The 23,633-nt window shown below is 50.0% G+C and overlaps 8 protein-coding genes across 8 annotated transcripts; 6 read left to right on the forward strand and 2 right to left on the reverse strand.

Annotated features, from left to right (window-relative positions):
• Positions 1–31: 31 nt before the first annotated feature.
• CONPUDRAFT_61577 (uncharacterized protein) lies at positions 32–3,132 on the reverse strand (the record flags this gene model as incomplete). Its single annotated transcript, XM_007773577.1, has 9 exons — positions 32–702; positions 754–824; positions 952–1,421; positions 1,477–1,573; positions 1,632–1,807; positions 1,859–2,003; positions 2,055–2,283; positions 2,333–2,534; positions 2,587–3,132. 9 exons carry the CDS (start codon positions 3,130–3,132, stop codon positions 32–34), a joined length of 2,607 nt encoding a protein of 868 aa, XP_007771767.1.
• Positions 3,133–3,987: 855 nt separating this feature from the next.
• On the forward strand, positions 3,988–4,881 carry CONPUDRAFT_156841 (uncharacterized protein; the record flags this gene model as incomplete). Its single annotated transcript, XM_007773835.1, has 3 exons — positions 3,988–4,495; positions 4,554–4,628; positions 4,703–4,881. 3 exons carry the CDS (start codon positions 3,988–3,990, stop codon positions 4,879–4,881), a joined length of 762 nt encoding a protein of 253 aa, XP_007772025.1.
• A 2,998-nt stretch (positions 4,882–7,879) lies between these two features.
• CONPUDRAFT_128608 (kinase-like protein) lies at positions 7,880–10,348 on the forward strand. The gene is made up of 9 exons (XM_007773836.1): positions 7,880–8,290; positions 8,348–8,436; positions 8,489–8,597; positions 8,659–8,964; positions 9,019–9,084; positions 9,140–9,189; positions 9,250–9,384; positions 9,438–9,666; positions 9,730–10,348. The coding sequence occupies exons 1-9, from the start codon at positions 8,065–8,067 to the stop codon at positions 10,041–10,043; spliced, it is 1,524 nt and encodes a 507-aa protein (XP_007772026.1). The 5' UTR covers positions 7,880–8,064; the 3' UTR covers positions 10,044–10,348.
• A 38-nt stretch (positions 10,349–10,386) lies between these two features.
• CONPUDRAFT_138916 (uncharacterized protein) lies at positions 10,387–11,160 on the forward strand. The gene is made up of 4 exons (XM_007773837.1): positions 10,387–10,567; positions 10,618–10,657; positions 10,728–10,819; positions 10,890–11,160. Exons 1-4 carry the CDS (start codon positions 10,475–10,477, stop codon positions 10,935–10,937), a joined length of 273 nt encoding a protein of 90 aa, XP_007772027.1. The 5' UTR covers positions 10,387–10,474; the 3' UTR covers positions 10,938–11,160.
• A 440-nt stretch (positions 11,161–11,600) lies between these two features.
• CONPUDRAFT_167753 (uncharacterized protein) lies at positions 11,601–13,349 on the forward strand. The gene is made up of 6 exons (XM_007773838.1): positions 11,601–11,798; positions 11,847–12,036; positions 12,123–12,294; positions 12,354–12,454; positions 12,510–12,952; positions 13,009–13,349. Exons 1-6 carry the CDS (start codon positions 11,676–11,678, stop codon positions 13,171–13,173), a joined length of 1,194 nt encoding a protein of 397 aa, XP_007772028.1. The 5' UTR covers positions 11,601–11,675; the 3' UTR covers positions 13,174–13,349.
• Positions 13,350–13,354: 5 nt separating this feature from the next.
• On the reverse strand, positions 13,355–14,976 carry CONPUDRAFT_108902 (uncharacterized protein). The gene is made up of 3 exons (XM_007773839.1): positions 14,545–14,976; positions 13,725–14,478; positions 13,355–13,665 (listed from the first exon to the last, which is right to left on the reverse strand). Exons 1-3 carry the CDS (start codon positions 14,927–14,929, stop codon positions 13,491–13,493), a joined length of 1,314 nt encoding a protein of 437 aa, XP_007772029.1. The 5' UTR covers positions 14,930–14,976; the 3' UTR covers positions 13,355–13,490.
• Positions 14,977–16,679: 1,703 nt separating this feature from the next.
• CONPUDRAFT_145906 (uncharacterized protein) lies at positions 16,680–20,589 on the forward strand (the record flags this gene model as incomplete). Its single annotated transcript, XM_007773840.1, has 17 exons — positions 16,680–16,710; positions 16,771–17,008; positions 17,057–17,108; positions 17,188–17,427; positions 17,817–17,879; positions 17,962–18,061; positions 18,388–18,474; positions 18,539–18,571; positions 18,621–18,640; positions 18,702–18,815; positions 18,842–18,898; positions 18,954–18,968; positions 19,439–19,493; positions 19,548–19,785; positions 19,834–19,885; positions 19,964–20,223; positions 20,276–20,589. The coding sequence occupies 16 exons, from the start codon at positions 16,680–16,682 to the stop codon at positions 20,216–20,218; spliced, it is 1,650 nt and encodes a 549-aa protein (XP_007772030.1). The 3' UTR covers positions 20,219–20,223; positions 20,276–20,589.
• A 1,241-nt stretch (positions 20,590–21,830) lies between these two features.
• Positions 21,831–23,511, forward strand: CONPUDRAFT_75476 (uncharacterized protein; the record flags this gene model as incomplete). The annotated part of the gene is made up of 13 exons (XM_007773672.1): positions 21,831–21,903; positions 21,957–21,989; positions 22,040–22,059; positions 22,183–22,221; positions 22,270–22,305; positions 22,370–22,394; positions 22,435–22,466; positions 22,646–22,647; positions 22,676–22,762; positions 22,861–22,950; positions 22,972–23,244; positions 23,293–23,344; positions 23,482–23,511. The coding sequence occupies 13 exons, from the start codon at positions 21,831–21,833 to the stop codon at positions 23,509–23,511; spliced, it is 792 nt and encodes a 263-aa protein (XP_007771862.1).
• Positions 23,512–23,633: the final 122 nt, after the last annotated feature.

Genomic DNA, 23,633 nt, shown 5'->3' on the forward strand with positions numbered 1-23,633 from the left:
CTGATAACGGGAAATCGTGTAGCTGTTGTAACTAAGCTATCTGAAACGAATGGTGGTCAGCATACCGATTGACGTAAAATCCAAAGAAATCGTTGTAGGAGTTATAGTGTTTGGCGCCTTCGGGAATGAATTTATCGCCATAGAAGGGGATGAGATGGGCAGCGCGGACAAGGGAGTTGACGGGGACAACACCAAGCAGACCAGTACCGTCTTCGTTGTAGTCAGGGGCCACCATATACATTCCGGTGTCTTCGTCTCGAGCGTCCTGTACCCTAGAGAACCAATGGACTAGTGCACACCGGTAGTACTTCGACCGGTAATCAAAGCCAATGAAGGCCAGAACCCGAGCTACTTCCATACCTAGCATACCAGAGATGCTGTTGTCCGTCGAAACAAATGCGCAGTCATGGCGAGCGGCTTCGTTCCTCCAGTTGAGGGTTGAGCGGATGCGTTCTGAACGCATTCCACCTGTTCCGCATATGTCGCTGGGTGCCCGGAAGGTTGCGAGGGATGAGTTGTAAACGAATATACGCGACTTGCGGGGGAAGTGAGGAAGACGAGAAAGGGGGACATCTGTGACGTCCACCTCTGATGCCGGCGATAACTGCTCATGCAAGAAGCACTTCACCTGATAAAACAGGTCAAACTCCGGGAGCTTGAGCTCGCCAGCGAGAGCGGGGATGGTGTGCGCGCGCCCACGGGCTGACGCGACATGAATTAAAAAGGATCCACGAGGGCAAGTAGACTACGCACCTGGAGAGCTGGCCAATCGAACCCTTGCCTCAATCCGGCCATCAATGGCAGACCCCTCCTCATCCTCTACGCTTCCGTTGATAACGCCTCGCACGCGAAGACGTGCTGTGACGGCCGGGTCAAGTGTTAACGTCTGAAAAAGGGCCCCGGAAACTGTAGAGTAGAGTTAGCTTTGAGTCCACAAGCCAGGGAATAGACTTACGCCGCGTGAGGGATCTATTAAGTGCCGTGCTGATAGCTGCATCCTGCAGCATTCCGCGTGCAGCGAAATCAACCCGAGCTGCAGCTAGCTTGTCTAACCTCTGATTAGTTATGAGCATCTGTTTCAAAGCTTCGAATCGGCTCGATCTTCGCCATGGTTCTTTGACTGCTTTGATATGCTTTGACTCTGTTATCGAAGAACAGAGGCCATTAGGCGCCCCAAACTGACGGATAAGGAAGAGGTAATGCTTCAGCGAGTGTTGTCGGGGGAGGGATATCGAATTTGCAACACCCAAGGTCTGGAAGATAGCGCGATATCGGTGGAAACGCTCCAGCGCATCCTCAATCTCGAGCAGCGTCTCGTCAGTAATGACGTCACGCCGGACTAAGTAGCAGAACTCCAAGAACGCGCGGAATGTGCGCACGACATCACGGGGCACATGCCCTTCGATAGCTGGAATGTAGACCTGAGAACAGCAGTAGTATCAGAATCACGTAGAATGCGGATAACAATGTGCATACCTTCATTAATGCCTTGCTGTCGTCCCCCGTCCATTGCTTGAATCCACGCCCATTTGGAAATCGTCGCAACCCGGCAAATGGCGCGACAGCGGCAATTCTATGGTCACTTGTTTAGAGTTCTGATGAGGTGTGGAGCCGAACCGGCATCAGCTTACCTCCGGTCAATGTCATCGAGGATCTGGAGCGCGCGAGCCTTAGTGTGGACCTTGTGGAGGTAGGTGACGACCCATTCGACAAGATGGTCTTTAAACGTGCCCTTGACGAGCTGATGAAGAATATCGGGAGATATCATTTCGTGGATATCAGCGCGTGGAAAGTCGTTTGTGAACGGCTAGCAATGGGTGAACTTGAGAGACAAGAGGTATGAAGACAAGACACGCACAATTGTATTCCCGATGATACCGTAGTTATCCCACAGCGTCCCGAGGTCCAGCTCATTGATCACCAGCTCGTTATGCTCTTTGCACCGATGCAACACCGGATGTACTGCATCCGAGCCATCGAGATCATCCCGAAATGCAAGACACCTTGAGAATATCAGTACTTGATACACGTCGGCAGGATCACAGACTACTCACCTCGGACACCATCCTTGAACGATACAGGTGAGAAGTGCCTGCTCCGGATAGTCCGCAATGTAAGGTCCGAGGCCGTAGATGACCCGTCGAAAGTAACCGTCTCCAAACCGCACGACCTCATACTGAGTCATGCCAGACTTCAGAGAGCGGAGGATTCTTGATAGCGAGGAATGATAAAGCTGTCGGCGAAAGTGCCGGAACTCCGGATCACCGGTGTAGCTTTGGTTTGCTTGACATGCTGTTAGAAGACATTCACTGGAAATGAACGCACAGCTTACTTTTGGGGATCGAGAGGAAGCCAATGAGAGCCACGGCATTTCGGTGCGCCCGCCGAATGGTGTTGTGGACATTGCCAACGGACAGGTATAGCGGGTAGTACTCCGTGTGACCGGTGGCAACTGACACCGTTGTTTTGTCACTACCGAGGATTACGGGAACAAATGTGCTCCCGGCCGTCGTGGGATCTTCTGCTATTTTGTCCTTGAGAAAATGTTAGCAACTGTACGCGGCGACTCGGAATAAGAGCACTCACCGCCTGGTCCCATACCCAGTCTCCAGAAAACATATCCTCCCATCGACGCGACCCCGACGCGTCAAACTCGCGGTACGGACTGTAATCCATACTGCCCTTGAAGTCCGGATTTGCAAGGATGTTTTTGATGATCGTGCGTGGGTCGCGGAACCAGACATCGTATGATGTGGTCATCCATGGTGGGACGTCGCCTACTGGCCTCGGGCCCTTGTACGACATTGCGAACGACTCCCAGGGAACTTCGCCAGCCTTGATATTATCAATGGTTTTATACAAGTCCTTGTGATCGGCGAAGGGTGGGTGGGCATTGTACTTCTGTAGTGTCGCGCCCCAAAGGTCCATGAGCGTGTCGATGTGCTCTGCAGGGGCCTGAGTTCGCCGATAGAGGAAGTCCGCTGTCTCGAATTCGATTCGATCGCGAAATGGGGCCCAGTCATCGGGTGCACGGGGTGGCAGTGGAAAAGGAGGAGCGTCGACGTCTACGAACTCGCCATCAGGCCCGCACTTGCGTCCTATAGAGACCGGTAGTGAGGGATTAGCACGCATGCGTAGGACAGAATGGAACGCACCATCAAGAAATGGGTGATACTCCCGTACTTTCTTCCCTGCAATCTCTTCTACCCTGCCCCTCACCCGTCCATCCTCCGGAAAAACTTCTGATGGGGCGCCGTCGTCTGGTTGAGGGTAGTCACCTTCCCATTGAGGATATTCGTCTTCCGGCGGCTCAAACTCGTTTCCGACGGGTTCTGGAGCAGCGTCGCATGCTGGGACCGGAGTTGACTCGCGGGAGCTGTCAACCAAGCCGTCATGTTTATGGTTGATGTGGTTGTTGAACCCAGCCTGGTTTTTGAAGAGACGCTTGCAGGAAAGGACGGGACACTGGTATCGAAAGAGGGAGTGAATCGGCCTTGCAGGATTTGACTTGCTGGCCTCAGGCTGAGGTGAACTTGACTCCATGGTGATCGTAATACCGTGATGCCGGAGGGGCCTGGTCGCAAGGAGAAATGAGCAAGCAAGAGTGCACAGAGAGGAGGCAAGGGTAAGGGGGTGCCAGTGAGGAGATGAGGGCGAGGAGTGTGTCAGTGAAGTAATGAGGGCGCAAGGGGTGTGCCAGTGAGGAGGCGAGAGTGACTTGGGGGGGTTTGGTGGAGAGAAGAAAAGAGCGCCTATACAAATGACACGGTGAAGCGAAAAACGAGAATGGAGAAAGTCGGAAGCATAGCCCTGCTGCGGTGAATCGAGTCAGGGGATAGTCTGAATAAAACAAGCGGAATACGTTACCCTCTTAGCTCGGCCCAGGCTGACAACCATCCCCGTCCCTCTTTTACCCGAACCATATCGAGCTACTCCCAGAAATTTTCGTCTTTTTCCTCCTTCCCTCCACTCTCCTCTCTGTTCCCAATGTCCTCCCGCGTCACCAGAGCATCTAATGCAGACAAGCATCCCGGAGACCTCCACAGAGCCTTGAACCGCCGAACCGCCGAAGAAGTTGAGCTGCAGAAGAAGCAGAAGAAGGCGGAGCAAGAGAAGAAGAACGCCGAGATGAACCGTTCGCATGAACGTGTCGCCAGCCTCGAGAATGAGCTGGCCAAGAAGCGCGCAAAGAAGGTTGCTCACGCACCGACAGCACCCCCATTTCCAACGACCGGACAGAAGGGAAAACCTCGCGCTGCCGCCGCCGCCGCCGTCGCCAACAATGACAACGACAACGATGCAACACCCAAAGTGCCTTCTAGGCCGAAGTTGAAGACGACGAAGTCCTCCGCTGCCAACAGCAGCAAGGGCAAGGGTAATACAGAGGGCCCGGCCAAGGCTGCGAAGCCGAAGCCAACACAGACGAAGGCGGTGTCACCTGCTGATGGGCAGGCTGACGAGTCCGATGGTGCTGGAGAATCAGTTGACAACAACAGTGAGTAACTCTACCCATGGTCGCAGTAAGCACAACCTTTGCTTACCGGCCTATATAGACGAGCCAGCGCCGAAGCCTGTAGCCAGAAAGCGAGGTGGCAAGGGGATAGCAACGAAGAAGACTAACACTGGAGGTGAGAATAGGTTATCAGTGTCCTGATCTAAGCTTCGGATAGTGCTTACCTCTCTCATTCCACCGTTCCCGCAGGCGATGACGGCACCGAGGCCAACAACATGGTGGAGGCCAAAGAGGTGGTGAAGGCGGTGAAGAAGAGTCTGGCGGAAAGCGCAACCTACCGCGCTCAAGTCGACAAGAAGAGAAAGGAAGTGCAGCCTGTGAGCGGTGCGGAGATATCAGCCGCAGCCGCAAAAGGCAAGTCGACGTGAGTAATTTGCCCTTGTCCTCCAATCCGTCACTCACCATGCTCTTGCAACTGTCTGAATCCACCCTTTTCTACCGGGATCTCGCCCTCGACATCATATGCCGCAGCCACGCCATTGGCTTCAAGACTGATGTCAAGAAGTGGTCCGCGTCCGTTGTCCCGCGTGGTCCACCCGCGTCAGCCTCAACTATGTCCCGTTCCCGCAGTCTCTTTACCAGTGCAAAGTCCTCGACCATCGCTGCCCAGTCCGCTACCACCAAGGAGAAGCAGTCCGAGCCCCAGTCCGCGCCCAAGTCAAGGCCCAAGCCCACGCTCAAGCGCAAACCCGAACCCGAGCCCGAGCTCTGTGATGAAGAGGAGGACAGCTATGGGCTCCCTGACGATAACGCCGAGGACCTCGCCCGGGAGCGCGCAAGCATTCGCGCGCAAGCAAGTACACTAGATGTAAGCACACGCATTCTGGCTCCCTTCAAATCAGTCCCTATTAATGTCTTTCTAGGTTGTAGAATTGTCGAGTCCCCCAGGAAGCCCCTTGCCTGATGTCCCCCTCGATGTCTCCTCCTCCCCTCTATCGCTGCCTCGCCCCTTCACCCAGGTGCCCTACGAGCGCCTCGCCTCGCCTCTTGAAGACATTACATCTCCCGCCGAGCGCCTCGCCTCGCCTCCTGAAGATGTCACTTCTCCCTCCGAAGACCTTCAAGTCTCCTCCCTCAAGCGCCGTCGCGCAGACAGCATCAATGAAGAGGGTGACTGGGAGGAAGCTAAAGGACAGGATATGGAGCTGGATGAGGAGCTGGATGAGGAGCGGGACAGTGCCGCACATACGGTGGACGAGGACGCCGTGCCTGCATGTCCCTACTTCACTCCCGTTTGCATTTACTGATCCGAGTCCATTGTATAGGACTCTGAACCCGAAGCCGAGCCCGCCGCAAAACGCAAAACTCGCACTACGGACATGGTAAGCACATCACTACGTATATATTCTCCAACAATCTACTGACATTCGTACAGGCTGATGTTGAGATCCAGCCTGCTAAGCGTCTCAAGCAGGCTTCGGGAAAGGCCGCTGTTAACAAACTTGAGAAGGACGTCAACAAGGGCAAAGACGCGACTGGCAAGGGCAGTGACACCGGTAAGAGTGATGAGACGGGCAAGCGCAAGAAGAAACACAACAAGGACACGTTACCTCCGCACGCTCGCAACAACAACAGGTGGGCACGCGTTTTCATCCCGACCTTCCTTGCCTGGCTTGCTTGTCAGAAGGAGGTATGGGGCCCTTCGAACAAGAAGATTCTCGATGCGCTCCGGAACACCTGGCGCGCAGTCTACAACGAGGAACTTCCCTCAGAGCAGGATTCCATTCGTGGGGCTGTGTTCACTCTAGTAAGTGCGTCTATTGATCTACCACTCAATCGACTTAAAGATCCGCATGCAGTGCAAACAGCGAGCCAACGAATGGCGCAGCAACTTCGGCTCCACCGCCACATCAGTCCTCTCGCTTTCGTTTGCTGATGAAGGCATGTATGGCCACGAGGAGGCGGAGGACCAGAGGACTGAGTATGCCGCTGGGCTGCTCGTTGGGAATGCATTCATGTACGAGAGTGTTCCCGAGGATGGCTCAAAGCCCAGTGGTAATTTCAGGGGCCCGCTATATGCCAGTACCCTTGCAACCCACCTTGCCGCTATCCGCGGCCGCGTCAGAGTTCCCCAGCACGACGACGAGCATGACCACTATGTCCCGCGTGGGGCTATGACGCTTGCATGCGCTGCGGTATGCTCCACGCTCTGGCACTGCCAATGTTACTAACAATAACTGCTTCTCTCAGGCCGAGCGCGCGTGCCAGCTTGCTGCTGGCAATCAGCTAGGTGACCTTGAGGCGGTCGTCGAAGACCTGGTTGCCTTCCAGGCTAGCGGCAACGGCAGCTGCCCTATCTTGAAGGCCGGGAATCTTCTCCGGGTACACTCGAAGGGTCGCACGCAGGTCAACGAGCGTACAGGCAAGCCCTCGACAAGCCTCGCGAACTTCTCGGAGGCGAACTGGAAGTGGGGAACTGACTTGTATTGGGCGAGCATTGGGCGCATGAGCGACAAGTACCTTTCCGACGCGTTCAAGGCAACGGAGGCTCACGCCCGCAACCTCAAGAAAGCTGACGAGGACGAGGAAGACGACGAGGACGAGGATATGGTCGACGTCGCACATTCCGATCCGCGTGCGCTGCTGGAAGAGAATTGTATTGTCTATTCTCCTCCTTTCATATGTCTAGTACTAATAATTGGCTGCTATCTTAGGATCGCGTTCACCATCTCGCCGGCTGTGGCATCACGCCATCACGCACTCTCCTCCTCGTCCCTTCATACTATCTCTCCTCGTTGTTCTGCTCTTGTATCTCGTCTATTCTCGCGCCGTTCCCGCTATCGCCCCGCCCAATGGCACCCTCTCAGCCCCCCTTTTATATTCCCGATCCCTTATTTTGTTGCACTTTCTATATGCTGTCGATCTCTTATAATCCCTTTTTTGCGCTTTTTTCGTATCTATGGACACTGAATACACGCTTTGTGCCGCTCCACCGAAACTGACTGATCCTCACAAGTCCCCACAAGTAAGAAAAAGTATCGAAAGCATAAACCAGGAAGCAAAAACAGTAGAGGACTCTACTGGTTTGCGCTTTTTTTGAGCTCCCTTATTTTGTACTTGAATCGCCCTTGAAATGGAATAAGCACCAAAAAGTACCGGGCAAGCAGCCCGTCGATTTCCTGATGGACAGGCAGCCCAGTACCATGCCCAGCTAACTGCAAGCATCAAGAACTTCTGTCAGGCACTCACTTCATTGGGATACTTACGCTACCTCTCGCATCAGGCTGATAGCTCCTTTGTACTGCACCTTTCCTAAACCGTGCAATTGGGCTTGTTCTACGTAGGTACGTTGTTCTGAAAGTCCAATCCACGTTTCATCAGCGGACATGACGTGTCAGTATCAGCCATCCCCGCGGGTCAAGGTTTCTTTTCCCTCCTTTTTGTTACCTAAAATGCCACATAAGTGCTGCCCTTTGTTCTCGCTTTGTCCTGATGCGAGAAGGGCTCATTCTCCCTCATATATAACCCGTTCGCTCACCATTGCCTTTCCTTTCGTACCATTCCCATCCCTTCTCTGCAATCCTCGCCCATCAAGTTCCTGCTGCAGATAGATGTCCGCCAATCAAAAGCCCCTGACTTTAGAGCCGACGGCCGAGACCTGGTATGCGGTACGGCCTACCCCCCAGTCCACCGAAGTTACCGCTCCCCCGAAGGAAGAAGTATGGGGTGTTCTTCACCCAATCAGCTCCTACTTGAAGCCCATCCAACTCTCCGGAGCCGTCACTACCATTGGCAGGAGCTCTGACAACGATGTCGAAATTTCCGGCGGCAAGATTAGTTCGTATTATCTCTCAGGTCTATTTGTCTGGATTGGGATGCTGACTTGGCTGTTAGGCGCGAAGCATTGCACGATCAAATGGAACGGTCACAGCGACAAGTCCTCTTACGTTGTGGTGACTGATCATTCGAGGAACGGTACCTGGGTAAGCATTCGTCCCAACGTTGCGATTGATCGCTAGTAACATCACCATCTAGATCAACGAGGACATGATAACGAAGGACCAGTTCCTGCTTTTGAAGGAAAGCAATGAAATCACGTTTGGGCGGCATCCAAACTTGGACGAAGATCCGCTCTACAATCACCGTAAGTCATCGATTCAACAGCCGCTATCCCGTTTATGTAGTTAACTTATGCGCATGGGAAGGATATATATATCGTCATATTGCCACCCCTCCGACTCCGGGTACCCTCTATGCCTTGTACGACGTCGGGTATGAACTTGGCAGGGGAAGTTTCGGTGTCGTTATGAGCGGTGTCGCCCGCGCCACTGGGGTATGGCACGCGATCAAGATGATCCGCCCCCCGAAGGAGCTTATAGAGGCATACCCCCACGACGAGGAAGCAAGGAACAAAGTAACCAAGTTCCTACGAGAAGTTCAAATACTCGAACAGCTTGACCATAAGAACATCTGCAAGCTCGAGGAAGCGTTCTTTCAGGGCTGGGACATCGGTGAGTCGTCATTCTAGCTCTACCTTTAAAGAGATACTGATTTGGTATCAATAGCATTGGTACTTGAGTACGTGAACGGAGGAGATCTGTTTGATTATATGCAGACTTATGGCGTCCTCGGTGCGTATCACTTGCTCGACATCTCCCCTCCATCTCTCTCATTATTCACTCGTAGATGAGGCCACAACAGGCCGTATTGTCTATCAGATAGTCGACGCCCTGTGTGTACGTATTTGTCTTGTGCCTCTCACATATGTTGGCATTACTCAATTCATCCGTGATCAGTACATACATGCTAAAGACATTGCCCATCGGGATCTCAAGCCGGAGAATATCCTTCTCACTTCGGAGGATCCCCCCGTCGTCAAAGTCGCCGACTTTGGCCTCGCCAAGGTTGTAGAGGGCTCAACGTTTCTCAAGGTATGATGTTCTCTTCTTTGCAAGCACTTCTCCGCTTCATGCTTTGGTGTCAGACGAAGTGTGGTACGGCTGCATACGTTGCCCCGGAGATCCTGACACGGACGGAAGAAGAGGGATATGACTACGTCGTCGACTCTTGGAGTGTCGGCGTCATTGCACATCACATGTTGACAGGAATGGCACCTTTCATCGAAGACTCGTCGATTGAAGACTTGACAACGCGTATCATATCGCGTACAATCTACTGGGAAACGCTTGAAGACATGGATCTTAGCAGGAATGGTGCGTTTCGCGGAGTTGTGAATTCATGTAATATTCACTGACACGGTAACGTCCTATTCGCAGTTAAGAATTTTGTCCGAGCCTTGCTTCGGGAAGATCCTACCTTTCGCATGTCTATTTCCGACGCGCTTCATCATCCGTGGCTCGCAGCCTTCAAACCCACATCGGGACAGGAAACAGTCAAAGTCATGGCGGACCAGGGTGTCACTCATGCTGCGGCTTCGGAGCTGGGTGTCGCTCATGCTACGGTTTCGGAGCTGGGTTTTGCTCATGCCACGGTCTCGGAGGTGGGTGTCACTCATGCTACGGCTTCGGACCTACAGCACGAGCAGAGCGTGGAGGCGCTCTTGACGACTCGAGGTTCGGATGATGAGTAGGCTGAAACTGTTCGTAACACGACGGATGCTCCATGCCTCGAGACTTAAGGAGCTGACGAGTAGACTGAATCTATAAGGCGGGGCTTCCATTCGTAGTATGCGTACGTAGATACGCCAAAGTCACTGATAATGCAAGTATTGTTTCCAACATTCAGAAAATCGGTCGGGATAGGATATGGAATACTACATCAGGTTCGGGTATTTTCGGGCTTGTTACGTAGGTACAGCCCGTATTTAGCTCGGGAATCTTCGGGTAAATACGTAGGTACAGCCTACATAGATCTAGCTCGGGTGTTTTCGGATATATACGGAGGTACACACCGATGAGGAAAGTGACGTCCACCTTCTCGCGGTCCGTGAAGTCTTCTTCCCTTGAACTTGTGCTCCCTCGCCCTCTTCTCTCGTGCCTGTGCTCGCCCACGTCCTTACTCATGCAAACATCGTCTCGGGGAATTATAGAATATACCAGACCTGCCCTCAAAGCTCTGCCGCAGCGGCGGCCAGTTCAAACCCGTCCACCAGCGGTACGTATCTACGTTGATACCTATATCTAGTCCATTCTCATCCTACTCAGGTTGCAGACGGGCCATTGTCGCCGAGACCGATAGGACTCAGTGTGTCTGTCGTTGACACCTTGAGCTCGGTGCGCTGACGGTCTTCCAACGACGGAACGTATATCAGCAGCTGCTAGGCTATGGTCTTTTCCTTCCCTGGTGGCACATTGGACTCATACCTCTGCCAGTCGTGACTGGAAAACCCACGAACGATATCTTCTTGTATGCCGGATTCCTTGCGTTTGCTCGTTGTTGTACGTACTCTGATATCCATGCTTGATTCTTGGACAAGGCTCTCAACGATACTCTACCTCAACCACATTCGACATGTCGGTGGTAGGAAGGCATACTTATGTGCTTAGGCTGTATTGTTCCGCTGGAGACAGCATCGACGTCATTTTCCAGACCAATGTTAAGGGCCTCCGCTTGAAGCCGGTTGGAGCGCAGGTTCTTGTACCGACAGTCCTGATCCTGGGTGGGCGAATCAGTCGTGTCAAAGCCTGTTCGCTCGTTCAGTTCATCTTGCAGTACCGCTAGTTATTTTACATTCCTGTTGTATGTCGACCCCATGGAAATAGACATGAACATGTATAGTATCCGGAACAATTTTCGGACGTGGGAAAGTCTTCCTTTCCGAACCCTGGAAAACGGCCCGAAATGAAGGCTTTTCCGGTGGATTGTCTGGCCCAGAAAAGGCAGCTGCCACGTGTTTTTTCCACAATCCGGAAATATCCCGGGATATATTACCATTTATAGAGTATACCCCTTGGTCGAAAACGCAACGGAAAATGCTAAATTTCCGTCCGATTTCCTCGGAGCGGAAAAACGTGAGAACATTATTTCTTTCCAGTCCATTTTCCGTGTTATTTTCGGAGCTGGGTTTTTGGTGTTTGCCCGAGGTGTTTAATTTTAGCATTATGAACCGTGGGATTCTCGAGCGCGTCGCCTCCCGTCGCATCGCCGCGTATAGGCCGCATCTCAGGCCGCATCGCTCACTCTCCGCCGCGAGTCGTCACACCCCACCAGTACTTGCTCCTGTTCCTGGCGTCTTTCCATTCATCCCATCTCAGTGGACAGAATGCAGTTCAAGGGTTTCGCTGTGGCGGTGATCGTAGACGGACAGAAACTCAAGGAGCACAATGTGACTATTGTCAAGTCGAAACAGGAAACCTCGTGCTGGATTGCGTCAGAGGCAGAAAAGGTGAGGCCTCCCGGTGCAACTTTTAGTATCTACTCAATGTTATATCAGAGGTTCGTCATAGAATTTACTCGTGAGGATGGAAATCGCTCTGCAACGCATGCTGTATCTCTATCTCTTGACGGACGTTCCTCTTGTGGTCAAATTTTACATCCCAACGTAGCAAGGACCTACATCAAGGGAGACCAAGTAGATGGTTTTCATATTCTTCCACTTTTATTCGGCAAGCTACTTCTGACAGGTATGTCAATATACCCTGGCGATTAACGCATTCTACAGTATATGTCATGCTTAGCTGATCGTTGACGGTGAAACGCCGGTTTCTAGATGAAGATGAGTATATTCATCAAGGAGGCACAGATGAGCTGGGCGAGATCCGCCTCAGAGTCAAAAAGGCCACCGTCACCCGGCGAGATATAGGTAGTAAAAAGCTGTGGAGGGTGCCGGCCCTCGATAAGGTTCACGAGCGCTTACATAAAGGAAGTACTCACTACATTAGGTGCTGAGCTACTTTGCGCACCGCATATAATGTCTTCATTAACAAATCTCGTCACTTAGGTATGGCGAAAGAGAGGCGGTTGAAAAGCGTCATTGTTATGGGGATCCAAAGTTCGCCAGAGGTCCATGGATCAATTTCGTATTCAGGTACAGACCCATAGGTCCGTACATAACCATGCCATGTCAATTTTGCTAACTTTTTCGGCCCTCCGCTAGATGTACTGATGGCACAGGGAATAGCACCTCCGGAAACACCAGCGCAGGTGTCTACCTTAGCACCGGCAGAAGGCAACACGATCCGCTCCGGCGATGACACGCGTGCGGCACAACAATCCCGCGCATCTCCCGAACGCCGTCCGGACAGCCCACAAGCCAGGTCTGTCCCCTCGCCTTTACAAGCACGGACAGAAGCTTCTGTTCGGCGGGCGACAGAAGACATCACGATCAAGTCGGATGACCGATCTAACGGGCAGCCCCAATGCGTCTCCCAAGCGCCGCAGGCCGGAGCTGCTGTGCACCCGTCTACCTCAGCGCCGACGGATGTCGTCACAATCAAGTCAGAGGACTCTCTGGCTCAGCCGTCGAACAAGGCCGCTGGAAAGCGGAAGGCGGACGACCGACAGCGTCAAGAGCGGCAATCTCGCCTTGCTAGACTTGAAGTATGCCCGTTTCCCGCCTAACCCGAATAACTGACATCAACTGATGGACTTTTTAGAACATGCTGCGTGAGATACAAGTCGAAGTTACCCAACTCCGCTCGGAAGACGCTGAGGAAGAAGACGTCAAGCCCTCCAAGAGGATCAAGACCGAGCCCGGGTGTTCTCAGCCGAAAAAATCATCTTCGAAGGCCAAGGCTCCCGAGGTCATTGATCTAACGTGATCAGTGTTGGCTCGGATCGAATTCTCGGCGTCGTGTTCTGAACTGCTTTATTCGTAATTGGTGACATTGAAGAAGAAAATGACCCATAGCTGATACCCGTTTTCTGGACGTATAACATAAAGCCATGAAAGATGCGATTGTGATTAACACACCTAAACATAATTATAAGTATTGGAGTAGAGTGAAGTTTAACAGTATGAGTGGGGCAACGCCGAAATGTCTATGTGTATGCGAGATGGAGCACTTGGACCTAATCCTTGACAAAACTAAGCGCGATGTACGCAGGTTGATCCAGCTGGTCGACTACGGCGACGGGTCTAGTTAGTAGATGCAGATGCTAGAGAGCCCCAGCGGAGAGTGCGTGCGCCTTCGGCATCACGGCCCATCTTGCGCGGACCCATGATGACGGCGTCGTCAATCTTCTCAAGTCGGGAGACCTCGCGTCGGATGTAGGTCACGAGCTGATGCATCGTATCGGGGTAGGTGAGATACCTAGAAAACGGTCTTTGTCAACAGGTGCATCGATAGCACAGACAGAAACCACAACTCACCGATCGATATCCTCAGGTCCGAAATCATGCACGCCCGACCCATCGTCCCTTGTCTCCTCACTCTCAATCCCCTTCTTCTCTAGCTTCTGCACATTCTCAACCTCGCCACCAACAAGGTTCACGTGTCGCCTATACGCCAGCGCGCTCCCGCCCTCCTTCGCACTAGGCACGCGCGCGGGGCCTTTCCCTGTGAACGGGCTCGCAGGCGACGGCTCGATGCCCTGCGCACCGCGCGCCCCGAGCATGTTCCGCCACACGACGGCCGCGAGCTCCGCGTCGCCCTGGACGAGGCCGAGGTCGAGCGCGAAGCCCATGCCGTTCCACTGCTCCTTGAGGATCTTCATCTGGCGGACGATGATGCGCTCCGGCGCGCGGCCCTGCTTGAGCGCCTTGGCCTCTGCGCGGCTGAGCTGGCTCAGCGGTGGCGGGGTCGGGGTCGGGTAGAATGTGCTCAGCGGGTAGGGCGAGTCGTATCCTGCGGGGGAGACGGGTGTTGTTGATGGTGGCGGGACTACGTTGTTGTAGTTGTATGAGTTTGACGGGTTCGAGGGAAGGGACTGGCGCGGGGGTAGAACGCCGGGCTGGAGAACGGCGCGTACGCGTTCCTCGGTGTCTTGGAAGAAGTGATCGATGAGGCCTTGGACGTGGGCCCGGCCATGTGGGGAGGGAAGCGCGCGCAGGCGCACGGTGAGCAGCCAGACGTGCAGGTTTGTTATTGTGAACCATGTTTGGAAGGTTGGTGGGAGGGCACACTCTGGTAGGACAAATGCAGCATTGGTTAGTCGGACGTGTTTATGAGCGAAGCATGGCATGTACGCACTTTCCAGCCAAAATGCACTCTCCTCGTCAACTCGTGTCGCACATAAAGTGTTGTACAAAGCCAAGGCACGCCGGTTGGAGAACTGCTGTGGGCTGCCGTACCCCAACGCGCGTGCAGCCAGGAGGAAGACGGACTTCATAGCCGGGGACGCTTTGACCTGCTTCGTGAGCCATGAATCTTCTTGCTTTGGCAGCGGTGAATTCGAGTGCTGCGATGGTGATGGAGATGACGACGAGGGTTTGTTGTCTGAAGTGGAAGTAGAGGAGTCGGACGGAGACGTAAAGGGTGAAGGCGCCGATGCCAACCGCCGAGGGGTTGAAGAGAGCAGGCGAGCATGGCACGCGTTCCGCGCGATATTTTTCGATAGTACTGTGCGAGGCAACATGCTAGGCAACACCGTGGCCGACGTCAAGCGCGGTCCTAAGCAGAGAGGAGAGATTTGAGGAGAACGCGAAGGCAGAAAGCGCGTCACTTGCGGACGCAAAAACTCATCATCGCACATTGATGACATAAGCAAGCCGATTCAAAACCCCTGAAAGACCCGCATCTTGCGTCTTCCGCGACCGCGACCGTGCATCGCACTCGAACGTTTTCTCATCTAGGAACAAATACACACGAGGTACACTTCTTATTTCAAAATAGCTTATTATGATGCTTTTCATGTGATCTGTTATTACCGCTGGCATAGCCATAAGGGGGCACCCTGTCCAAGTCATCGGGTCGCTCAGTGCCGTTCAAATGATCAGTGGCGTCTCATCCAACGTTCAGAACGTTTCAGTCACCACTTGAACTTGAAAATACAAGCCTCTAGCATCGCCCTATCCACGTTCTTGCAAGCTCTTCACCTGTTAAAACCTTCTAGTCAGCGTTGTGGGAACTTATCAGAGAACAAGTACGCTGTTGTCTGCTTTGAATGCGATAATCATCGGAGCCGGCGAGAGAAAGCTATACGGGCCAATGTGCGCGGGAAACTTGAATACATACGTTTATATAGGCTGTGAATCTCATGACTGATAAAAAAGACAAGTGTTATGGCCCAACGTTTCATCGACCCAGCACCCAGAAACCCCTATATATGTCACACACCGCGGATTATCAGATCGGGGCCCCACCACCCTTCCTCGTTACATTTCAGCAAGACAATTATGTTGTTGGTACGAGTTTGATTTGATGCCTCCCAACGCTCCGCTGACCTGGCACATTGGATCTGAATACAGTTTCGGTTGCTGCATTAGCTGTTTATGACTATGGTAGGAAACTCACTTGTCAATGCGCTCCGCATCTTGACCAGATATCTAGTTCTTTGTCTGAGTCAAGAGGTGAGATCATCGAACTGAACAGATTACAACGTCACGTTACAAGGATGATTGGCTGTATCAGGTCGACTTAATTTGGGTGAGCATCATGTACATGTCCTATCACTGAGCGAAAAGGTTTTGACGGAATGATACAACCACAGAAACGCAGCATTTCATGTATATCATGCTGTTATGCGCTTGTAAGCTAGAAAACCACTCGAAGCAGTAGGTCTCGAAGAATGATCAATATATAGCTCCGTTACATGGGTTTGTTATTTGCATTGTAAGACACAGAAAACATCCTCCCACTTGCCGTCACTGATGGAATCCTTATAAATAGGGCTTCAATTTGTACGTATGTTCATGTGCTGTGATGGAATTTGGATTGATTCTCATCAGATTGGTGCTTGCCATCGAAGTCACTATCGGACAAGGTATGTATATAGCAACTGTACATTTTAGCCTCTACTAATTTCGCGGTCCGACAGACGTAAGCTACTCTTTGTTTCATTGGTTTTAACCCTTTTCTGACTGGAAATTCTCCCAAAGCTGTGAGGCAAATCGTATAAGTGACGTTGTTTACTCACCTAGAGCATCTCCAAGGTTCCCTAGTCTTCATAATCTTGGAGCAGTGCCTGCCGTTTGCTTTAAGCGTGATATTACAAGGTCACACGCCATCAACTCTGCGTTTTGATTTATTGTCCTGACAAATCCCTCTCGGTTTCAGGAGTTATGGCTGCCCGTGTCTGTGCACTCTACAAAAACGAAAAGAAAGTCAAACTTTTCCTATACAGCTGCTTTACCTTGGTACAATTGGTTAATACAGCACTAAGTACCATGGACGCTCTCCCGCCTTATGGGTATACCTGTAAGCAGTCTAATAGAACACACGACTTTGGAATTTCAATGTAACTTTATGCCTCTGTAGCGCAAGCATCCAGCATTCTAAGTGTTCGATACTGTGAGCTCGTGAATCCAACATTCTTTCTGGCATGGTTAGCTTCCGTTTCCGGCGGCATCACTTTGGGCTTTGAGATAATTTTGTTTATCATGATGGTCTACCGCTGCTTGTGGCACTTGCGAGAGCGCAGGCCAGCAGGCTCTGTATATCGCTTCAAGAGCGCTGCAGAGATGCTCTTACAGCAAGGCGTCCTTTATTTCGTTTGGTGAGATTTTTCTCATTACCACAGATCTTCATGCTTAGAATGTATCAGGTTCGCCATCAGGCAGGTGGTAGCAGCGGTTGCCAGGTTCTCGTCAATATTTGTAAGTGTTCCCGTTGGGTTTATTCTCTTAAACGCCAACCAAAAGTATGTAACCTATGCACTGACGTCTAATGCATTAGAGCCAGCTTGGAATCTTCATCATCGTGGACATAGGTTGGGGGCTCCAAGTAATGCTCCTCTGCATGCTTGGGCCATGGTTTATTCTGTCTATCCGCAAAAACCACATGGATTCAGTGAAAGGAGGCACTGATATGACAATGCAAACACTAAGCACAATCGAATTCCGGTCATTGGACCTCCCTGCTGACGAAGTGGACGACATAATGCTCGCTCAGCTGGTGCAGCAGGCAGAGGATGCTGTCTAGAAGGTGAACATGACATATGCTGTGCTTTGCCTTTTCCCACTGGGTATTATTCTATATCAGTCAGCGTTAGGGATACAAAGTGGAGGTGACTAGACTGCCGCATGTCTATTGCACGTTTGCCTCGAGGTTAGCCTCTCGAAGACTCAGTAGTGCGGCACCGCTTTCCGCTGGTGATGTATGCACGCTAATCCGAAGCTCCCTCGAAAGACGCATTTGGGGTTTGCGTTTCCTCAAATCTTCCGCAATCGAGCATCGCCCGTCCGCGTCAATGCCAGGCACCTCTACAGCCTCTCACACGTGTCGGAGTTTCGTCTGCTTGAAGTCCGAGCCACGCTTGACCTGAATAGGTCTAGTAACTCAAGGAATTGTTTCCACTGCAAAAGGTCAGAGTTACCGTAAGAGATAGTATCCCGCGTCCGGCGGTGATCAGTACCATCGGTTCATTAGTAAGTGCTGTGAAATTTCAACTGGAAAAGATAGGATCATCCATGATTATCGATTATCGATAATACATCGCCTCGACTTCAGCCATCACAGGCGATTGGCGATTGGACATTCCGTATCTACGTACAAACCCAACTACGTCGTCCTGTGCGCTGTAACTACGTCGGGATATACCGCAACCAGGGTGAAGATGTCCGCTTATACCAAAGCGACTGCTCGTTTTAGGACCCCAGCAGGCGATACGGCTGATTGGGAAAAGATGATCTCCGAGTCGTCCGGGTCTGTATGCCGTACATCACAGGTACCACACTCCGAAGCTTCCGACTTCCTGTGGTTCTCCCGTTCCGTTCCATGACAGATCCGCGACATCATGGCAGGAAATCGACACTAAGTGTGGCCGAGTAATGTAAGGCAAGCCCGATAAACTCTAACAATCCAAAGAGGCTGTTTAATGCAATGTGGATATAAGGATATTAGATATGTAGCAACATCTCTGATCGACGTCGGCAGATCTTGACCTTACGATGACCTTCACGTCAAATTCCCTCAATGCCATACCCGATATCATTACCTTCAAACAGAATAGTTATGTCATTGGTACGATCTTCATACGGGCACTCCCCAGATTATGTTCGCTGATATACCACCCTTTTGCGCGCAGTATGTCTCGCGGCATTGGTTGTTTGGGACCACGGTGAGACTACTCTCGTTGCTGCGTTTCGCTTGTTTCACGAGTTGTCTAGCACTTTCTTTGAGTCAAGAGGTAAGCTCATCAAGCAAACAAAAACGTGATCAATCTACCCATCGTATCTTGCCTGCCGCAGATTGACTTCATCTGGGCGAGTATCCTCAACCTAGTGTTTCAACATACAAGTTCTAATAGAACGCCACATCCTCAGAAACGTGAACGTTCTTGGATATCGTGCTGTTATGTGTTTGTGAGTTGTATTTCTGTTTGCCCTAGTTCTTATCAGAACCTGACCGAGGAATAGCTACGTTACGTGGGCTTGATATATGCACTGTGAGCTAGAATAACCGTCTACGGTATTTGTGCCTAACACTGTTGTTTTTATCAGAGGCATAATCTGTACGTAAGTTTGGCTTAATCCGAGTACTATAAAAAATAACCAGCTCCAGATGTCTATCTGCCAATGGACTTATTAACGGATAAGGCAAGTACGTCTATGTTTAATCTTCTGTTCACGTTTAGCCTAATCTATGCATTGAAAGACGTAGGCTGTTCCTCGCTTGTGACAGAACAAATAATTTGCTAATCATCAATTGGTTCCGAAGGTGTAAGCCCAACCTTAGGCTTAGTGAAATGTATTAACAGTAACTTCGTGCGAGCTATAGGTTCTTTCCTCTATATAATTGTGGAGTCTATTGTTCCCGCCATTTTGACAATGGTTTTACAAGGTGGATGAATTTGTGTCCGTTTTTCGTGCTTGCTGAAAGAGCAACCATCGCAACATTAGGAGCAATGACAGCTCGTGTCTGTGCGCTCTATGGAAACACGAGAAATACCTGTATCTTGATATACAGTAGTTTTATCTTGATTCAGCTTCTCACCGTAGCCGTAAATATCGCGGAAAGTTTACCACCACTTGCCTACACCTGTAAGCGCATACTTGACAGTATTGGGGGTTTAACATGATGATAGCTTTTCTCAGCGCAAGAAGGCATCTTGTTTGGCACTCAGTGGTGCATCGAATTCAATCCAACCTTGTCTATTCCATGGTTGGCTCCAACATCCTCCGCACTTTACCTGGGGTTCGAAATTGTCCTATTTATCATGATGATCTATCGCACTATATGGCACCTATGGGATCACAGACGGAAAGGACCTCAGATCCGGTTTCAGAGTGTTGCATGTCTGCTTTTACAGCAGGGTCTCATGTATTTTGCGCTGTGAGTACTTGTAAACTTCTGTCAGGCTATCGGGCTCAACATGCTTAGGTTTTCTGCGTGGCAGTTGATAGCCCTTATCACTCTATCCGCAGGGGATTTGGTGAGTATACTTGCTGTTCCTACGTGCTTGACCATGACTGAACACACATACCACTCGCGGATTACCCTACTATACTAGACCCCGTTGAAACTTGACATCCTGAATGATATAGGGCAATGTCTTCAAACACTACTCTTATGTGTCCTCGGGCCGTGGTTCATTCTATCCATCCGCAAAGACCATGTGGAATACGAAGAGGAATGCACAAACATGATGATACAGACCATAAACTCTCTCGTCTTTCAACCGCTTAACCCTCTTCTAGGCCATTCAGACAAGGTGGGAGGTGTAGAGTCCCTCGGGCGTGAGGAGAGGGAATGTGTGACCGTGTAAAAAAAGGTTAGTGTACCGTATGTCAGTTGTTCTTGTCACTAAGCCCTGCTTTTTAATAGGTATTATGGGAGGGTTAATATGGAGAACAACATTTACATTTGATGAGCGTATGGTATTGCGTCATATGGTTCTTGCCCTCCATCTAGCTCATGACATAGAGTCTGGTCAGTCATATCATTAAAGCGAGATAAACCATAGCGAACGTATTGTCTAATGTTATTATTCAATGAACCTTGGATCATATCACTGGTATTTTTGTTGAGTCGTCTATGTCTCTCGATTACCAGTGTCTATTCTGCACCACTGCTTAATTTTCTTGCAATACCTTTTCCGGTTTGAATTCACGCTGTCTGTTCGAAATTAACTTGGCGCCCGATAAGTAACTATCTATTCCTGTTACCGCATTGTTCCTCAGTATCTCGCATCCGAGTTCAGCTTTCTGGTGGGTTCAAATACACAATTTTGTTCCTGGCTGACCGAAGTCTTGTATGAAAGGTCTGTGGGATTACGTGCCACCCCAAAATCCAGTTTCTGTATGATCTCAACATCTCCCATAACACATTGCATACTTATGCTCTATATATGTTGATTAAAAAGTTGGTAGAAAATGCACTGTACGATGGTGCGTGTGGAAGAATAGACAAACACGTATACTATTGATTGTGGGAAGTAATACTGAGGGTAGAAGACGAAAAACCAGATATATGGGACATAAGAGAGCAGCGGTGCTAGATGCCGAAGCAGAGGATGGCAGGTGTGCACAGTACGCACTCTGCGCAAGGCAAGTTAAATGAAAGGTTCTGGCTGACACGGTCGGGTACGTTGCGATAGATGTTGACCAATGCAGCTGACTGCTGGATCCTATGCAGGGAAAGCGAAGAGGAGAGCGCACGAGGCTCGCAGATACGAAGGTTTACCGCTTCATTTTACTGCTCTAAGTACAATGCTTCAGAGTCGCTGATGAACGTGATTTCGTACATCACCATTCGGAGCGGCGAGTTCTGTGGCTGCTACTGGTTTTCGTGTATTTGATTGTCAGGTATTCATTCAAACAAGGTGAACTAAGCCTGTTTAGGTTGAACAACTTGAGATACTGCCGTTTTTGAACAAATATGCTGGTGAAATGATCAGGCCGCGTGCCACCCAGAGATTGGCTGAGTAATTGATCCGCCAATTTACAGCTTTGCACGGCTGTGTGCTGTAAACAAGTATCGGGGAACAACGTGCGAAATCATCCGTGTTTACGTGACGTAGATGAAAAGGACACGATGCTATATAATATGCCATCATCGCCTGGACAGTCAAGTTTGCACACGGCGTGCTGCATTTGTATAGGTTTGTAGATAGAGACTACACGTGAAGTAGCCCGATGTGAAACATGTGTTCGAGTATATATGCTCTATGAATGTTGTTTCGTTTACAGCAACCAGTACTTTATTGATAAAGGTCAAAGCGAACGTGGTACCTGTAAAGTAAAATGAGCTATATCCTCGGAATGTGAGATTGGATCACATTGGATCAACGTTTACCAATAGCATCGTCCCAAGACTATATATAATCAGCTTTCTCGGTTGAGACAGTCCCCAACATCTCAGACTTTTTCCTTCGTGGAATGACTGTCATCTCATCCACACCTGCTGACATCATTGCCATTACTGGATTACAAGCAGACGCCTATGCTCAAGGTCAGTAATAAGTTAAGATAGATACATACACAGTTCCTGACTCAATTGAACAGTATCCATGGCTGCTCTAGTCACCTATGATTGTTGTGGGTTTATTTACGTTTTTCCGAAGCTTATCTCATACCAGTTTATGTAGTGCTTAGCTTGAATCAAGAGGTAAGCCAAATTAGAAGCCGGATGTAGACCATGGTGGTGGGCTGAAGTACAAATTTCAGGCGGAACTGATATGGGTAAGCGCTGTGGGCTTCTGATCAACTCTGTGACTTACAATGTGCATAGAAACAAAAGCCATCATGGATGACGGCCTGCTATGTGTTTGTAAGTTTAATATTAGGTCTCATTGATGAAGTCGGCATTTATATCAAGTGCATAGCTTCGATATGCGGGCTTGGTGAACACAATGTACGTTGTAGTCATCTGGTGTCAGAATACTGGTTTGATACTGATATACAAAAAAATGGTTCAGAGCTTCAGTTTGTTCGGCGATTCAGGTCCTCTGTAATATAACAATGCTAAGGTTTTATTATATAGTTCGTGGCATTCCATTCCCATTCTCCGATAAGGTGAGTTTACTAGGCGACACTTCTGACCTTTCAACCATACATGCTTTGCTAAACCAATTAACAATCAAATAAAGGAGTAAGTGGTTAATGATAAGGACTTGAATATTTTGATTTAGCTGATTAACTTCGCATAATTTTACCATAATATTAAGGAGGATTGACTCGTTGACTCCTTGTAGCTGTGAGTAGTTTATCATGACTACCTGAAGAGACTCAAAGAAAGAAAAATATCGAGGTTCCATATTTTACACCCTGAACTGGGTCCTGACGAACATGCTCATCATGGTTGTTCAAAGGTAAAAGTAGTCATTAAAGTCATTGCATCTGGTGCTTACCTAGCCTGTAGGGGTTATGCTATGTCGTGTATGGGCAATCTATGCTGACTCTAAGATAGTCATTTTGGCTCTATCGTGGTTATTCCTGGTTACACAGCTATTCAACTTGTTGGGAATTATCTTAATTGTGCCAATATTTGGAATCAAATGTGCGTGTATCTGTTTCTCAGTCCCCGCTGGTCTTTGGCTGATTCAGGAATAATCACCACAGTTGAAGAAGGAATCCTGCTCGGTGTTCCTGGGTGCTTGGAATACGCTGAGAAATTCTCTATACCGGGAGATATTGCTCATTCGATCGCCATGTTGGTTTTTGATGTCACATTGATAATACTGGTCGTCTACCATTTAACGTGGACTCTCAGAGAACATTCCGAGCTAAGGCGACAGGGACCTATAGGAATTATTGATCTACTTGTACGGCATAGTGTAACTTATTTTGCGTGGTGAGTTATCTCTTTACCGATCGGGGTGCATTTACTCATAATTTACAGCTTACTTCTATATGCTGTGGTCCAGATTGCTCCCGATGCTCTGTTAACCCAGGTAGAGTATTTACAAGTGTCTTTTGCTGTGGCGCTGACGAGAATATATACAGGGAATCTCGTCCAACCTCCTTCAGCTCATGCAGACTGTCACGGGCAGTTTTTCCCTTAACTTGTTGGGCCCTTGGCTTATTTTAGATATCCGCGAGAATCACAAAATACGTCTGAATGGAGGATCTCGTTTAACCGAAGAAACGTTGAGCACCATCAACTTCCGCAATCCACCTCGCACTGGAGATCACAATACCTTTCATTAAGGCCCAGCACAGAATATTAGTAGATTAGGATCG

This window comes from Coniophora puteana (genome assembly GCF_000271625.1).
Source record: "Coniophora puteana RWD-64-598 SS2 unplaced genomic scaffold CONPUscaffold_11, whole genome shotgun sequence".
Classification (NCBI taxonomy): Eukaryota; Fungi; Basidiomycota; class Agaricomycetes; order Boletales; family Coniophoraceae; genus Coniophora; species Coniophora puteana.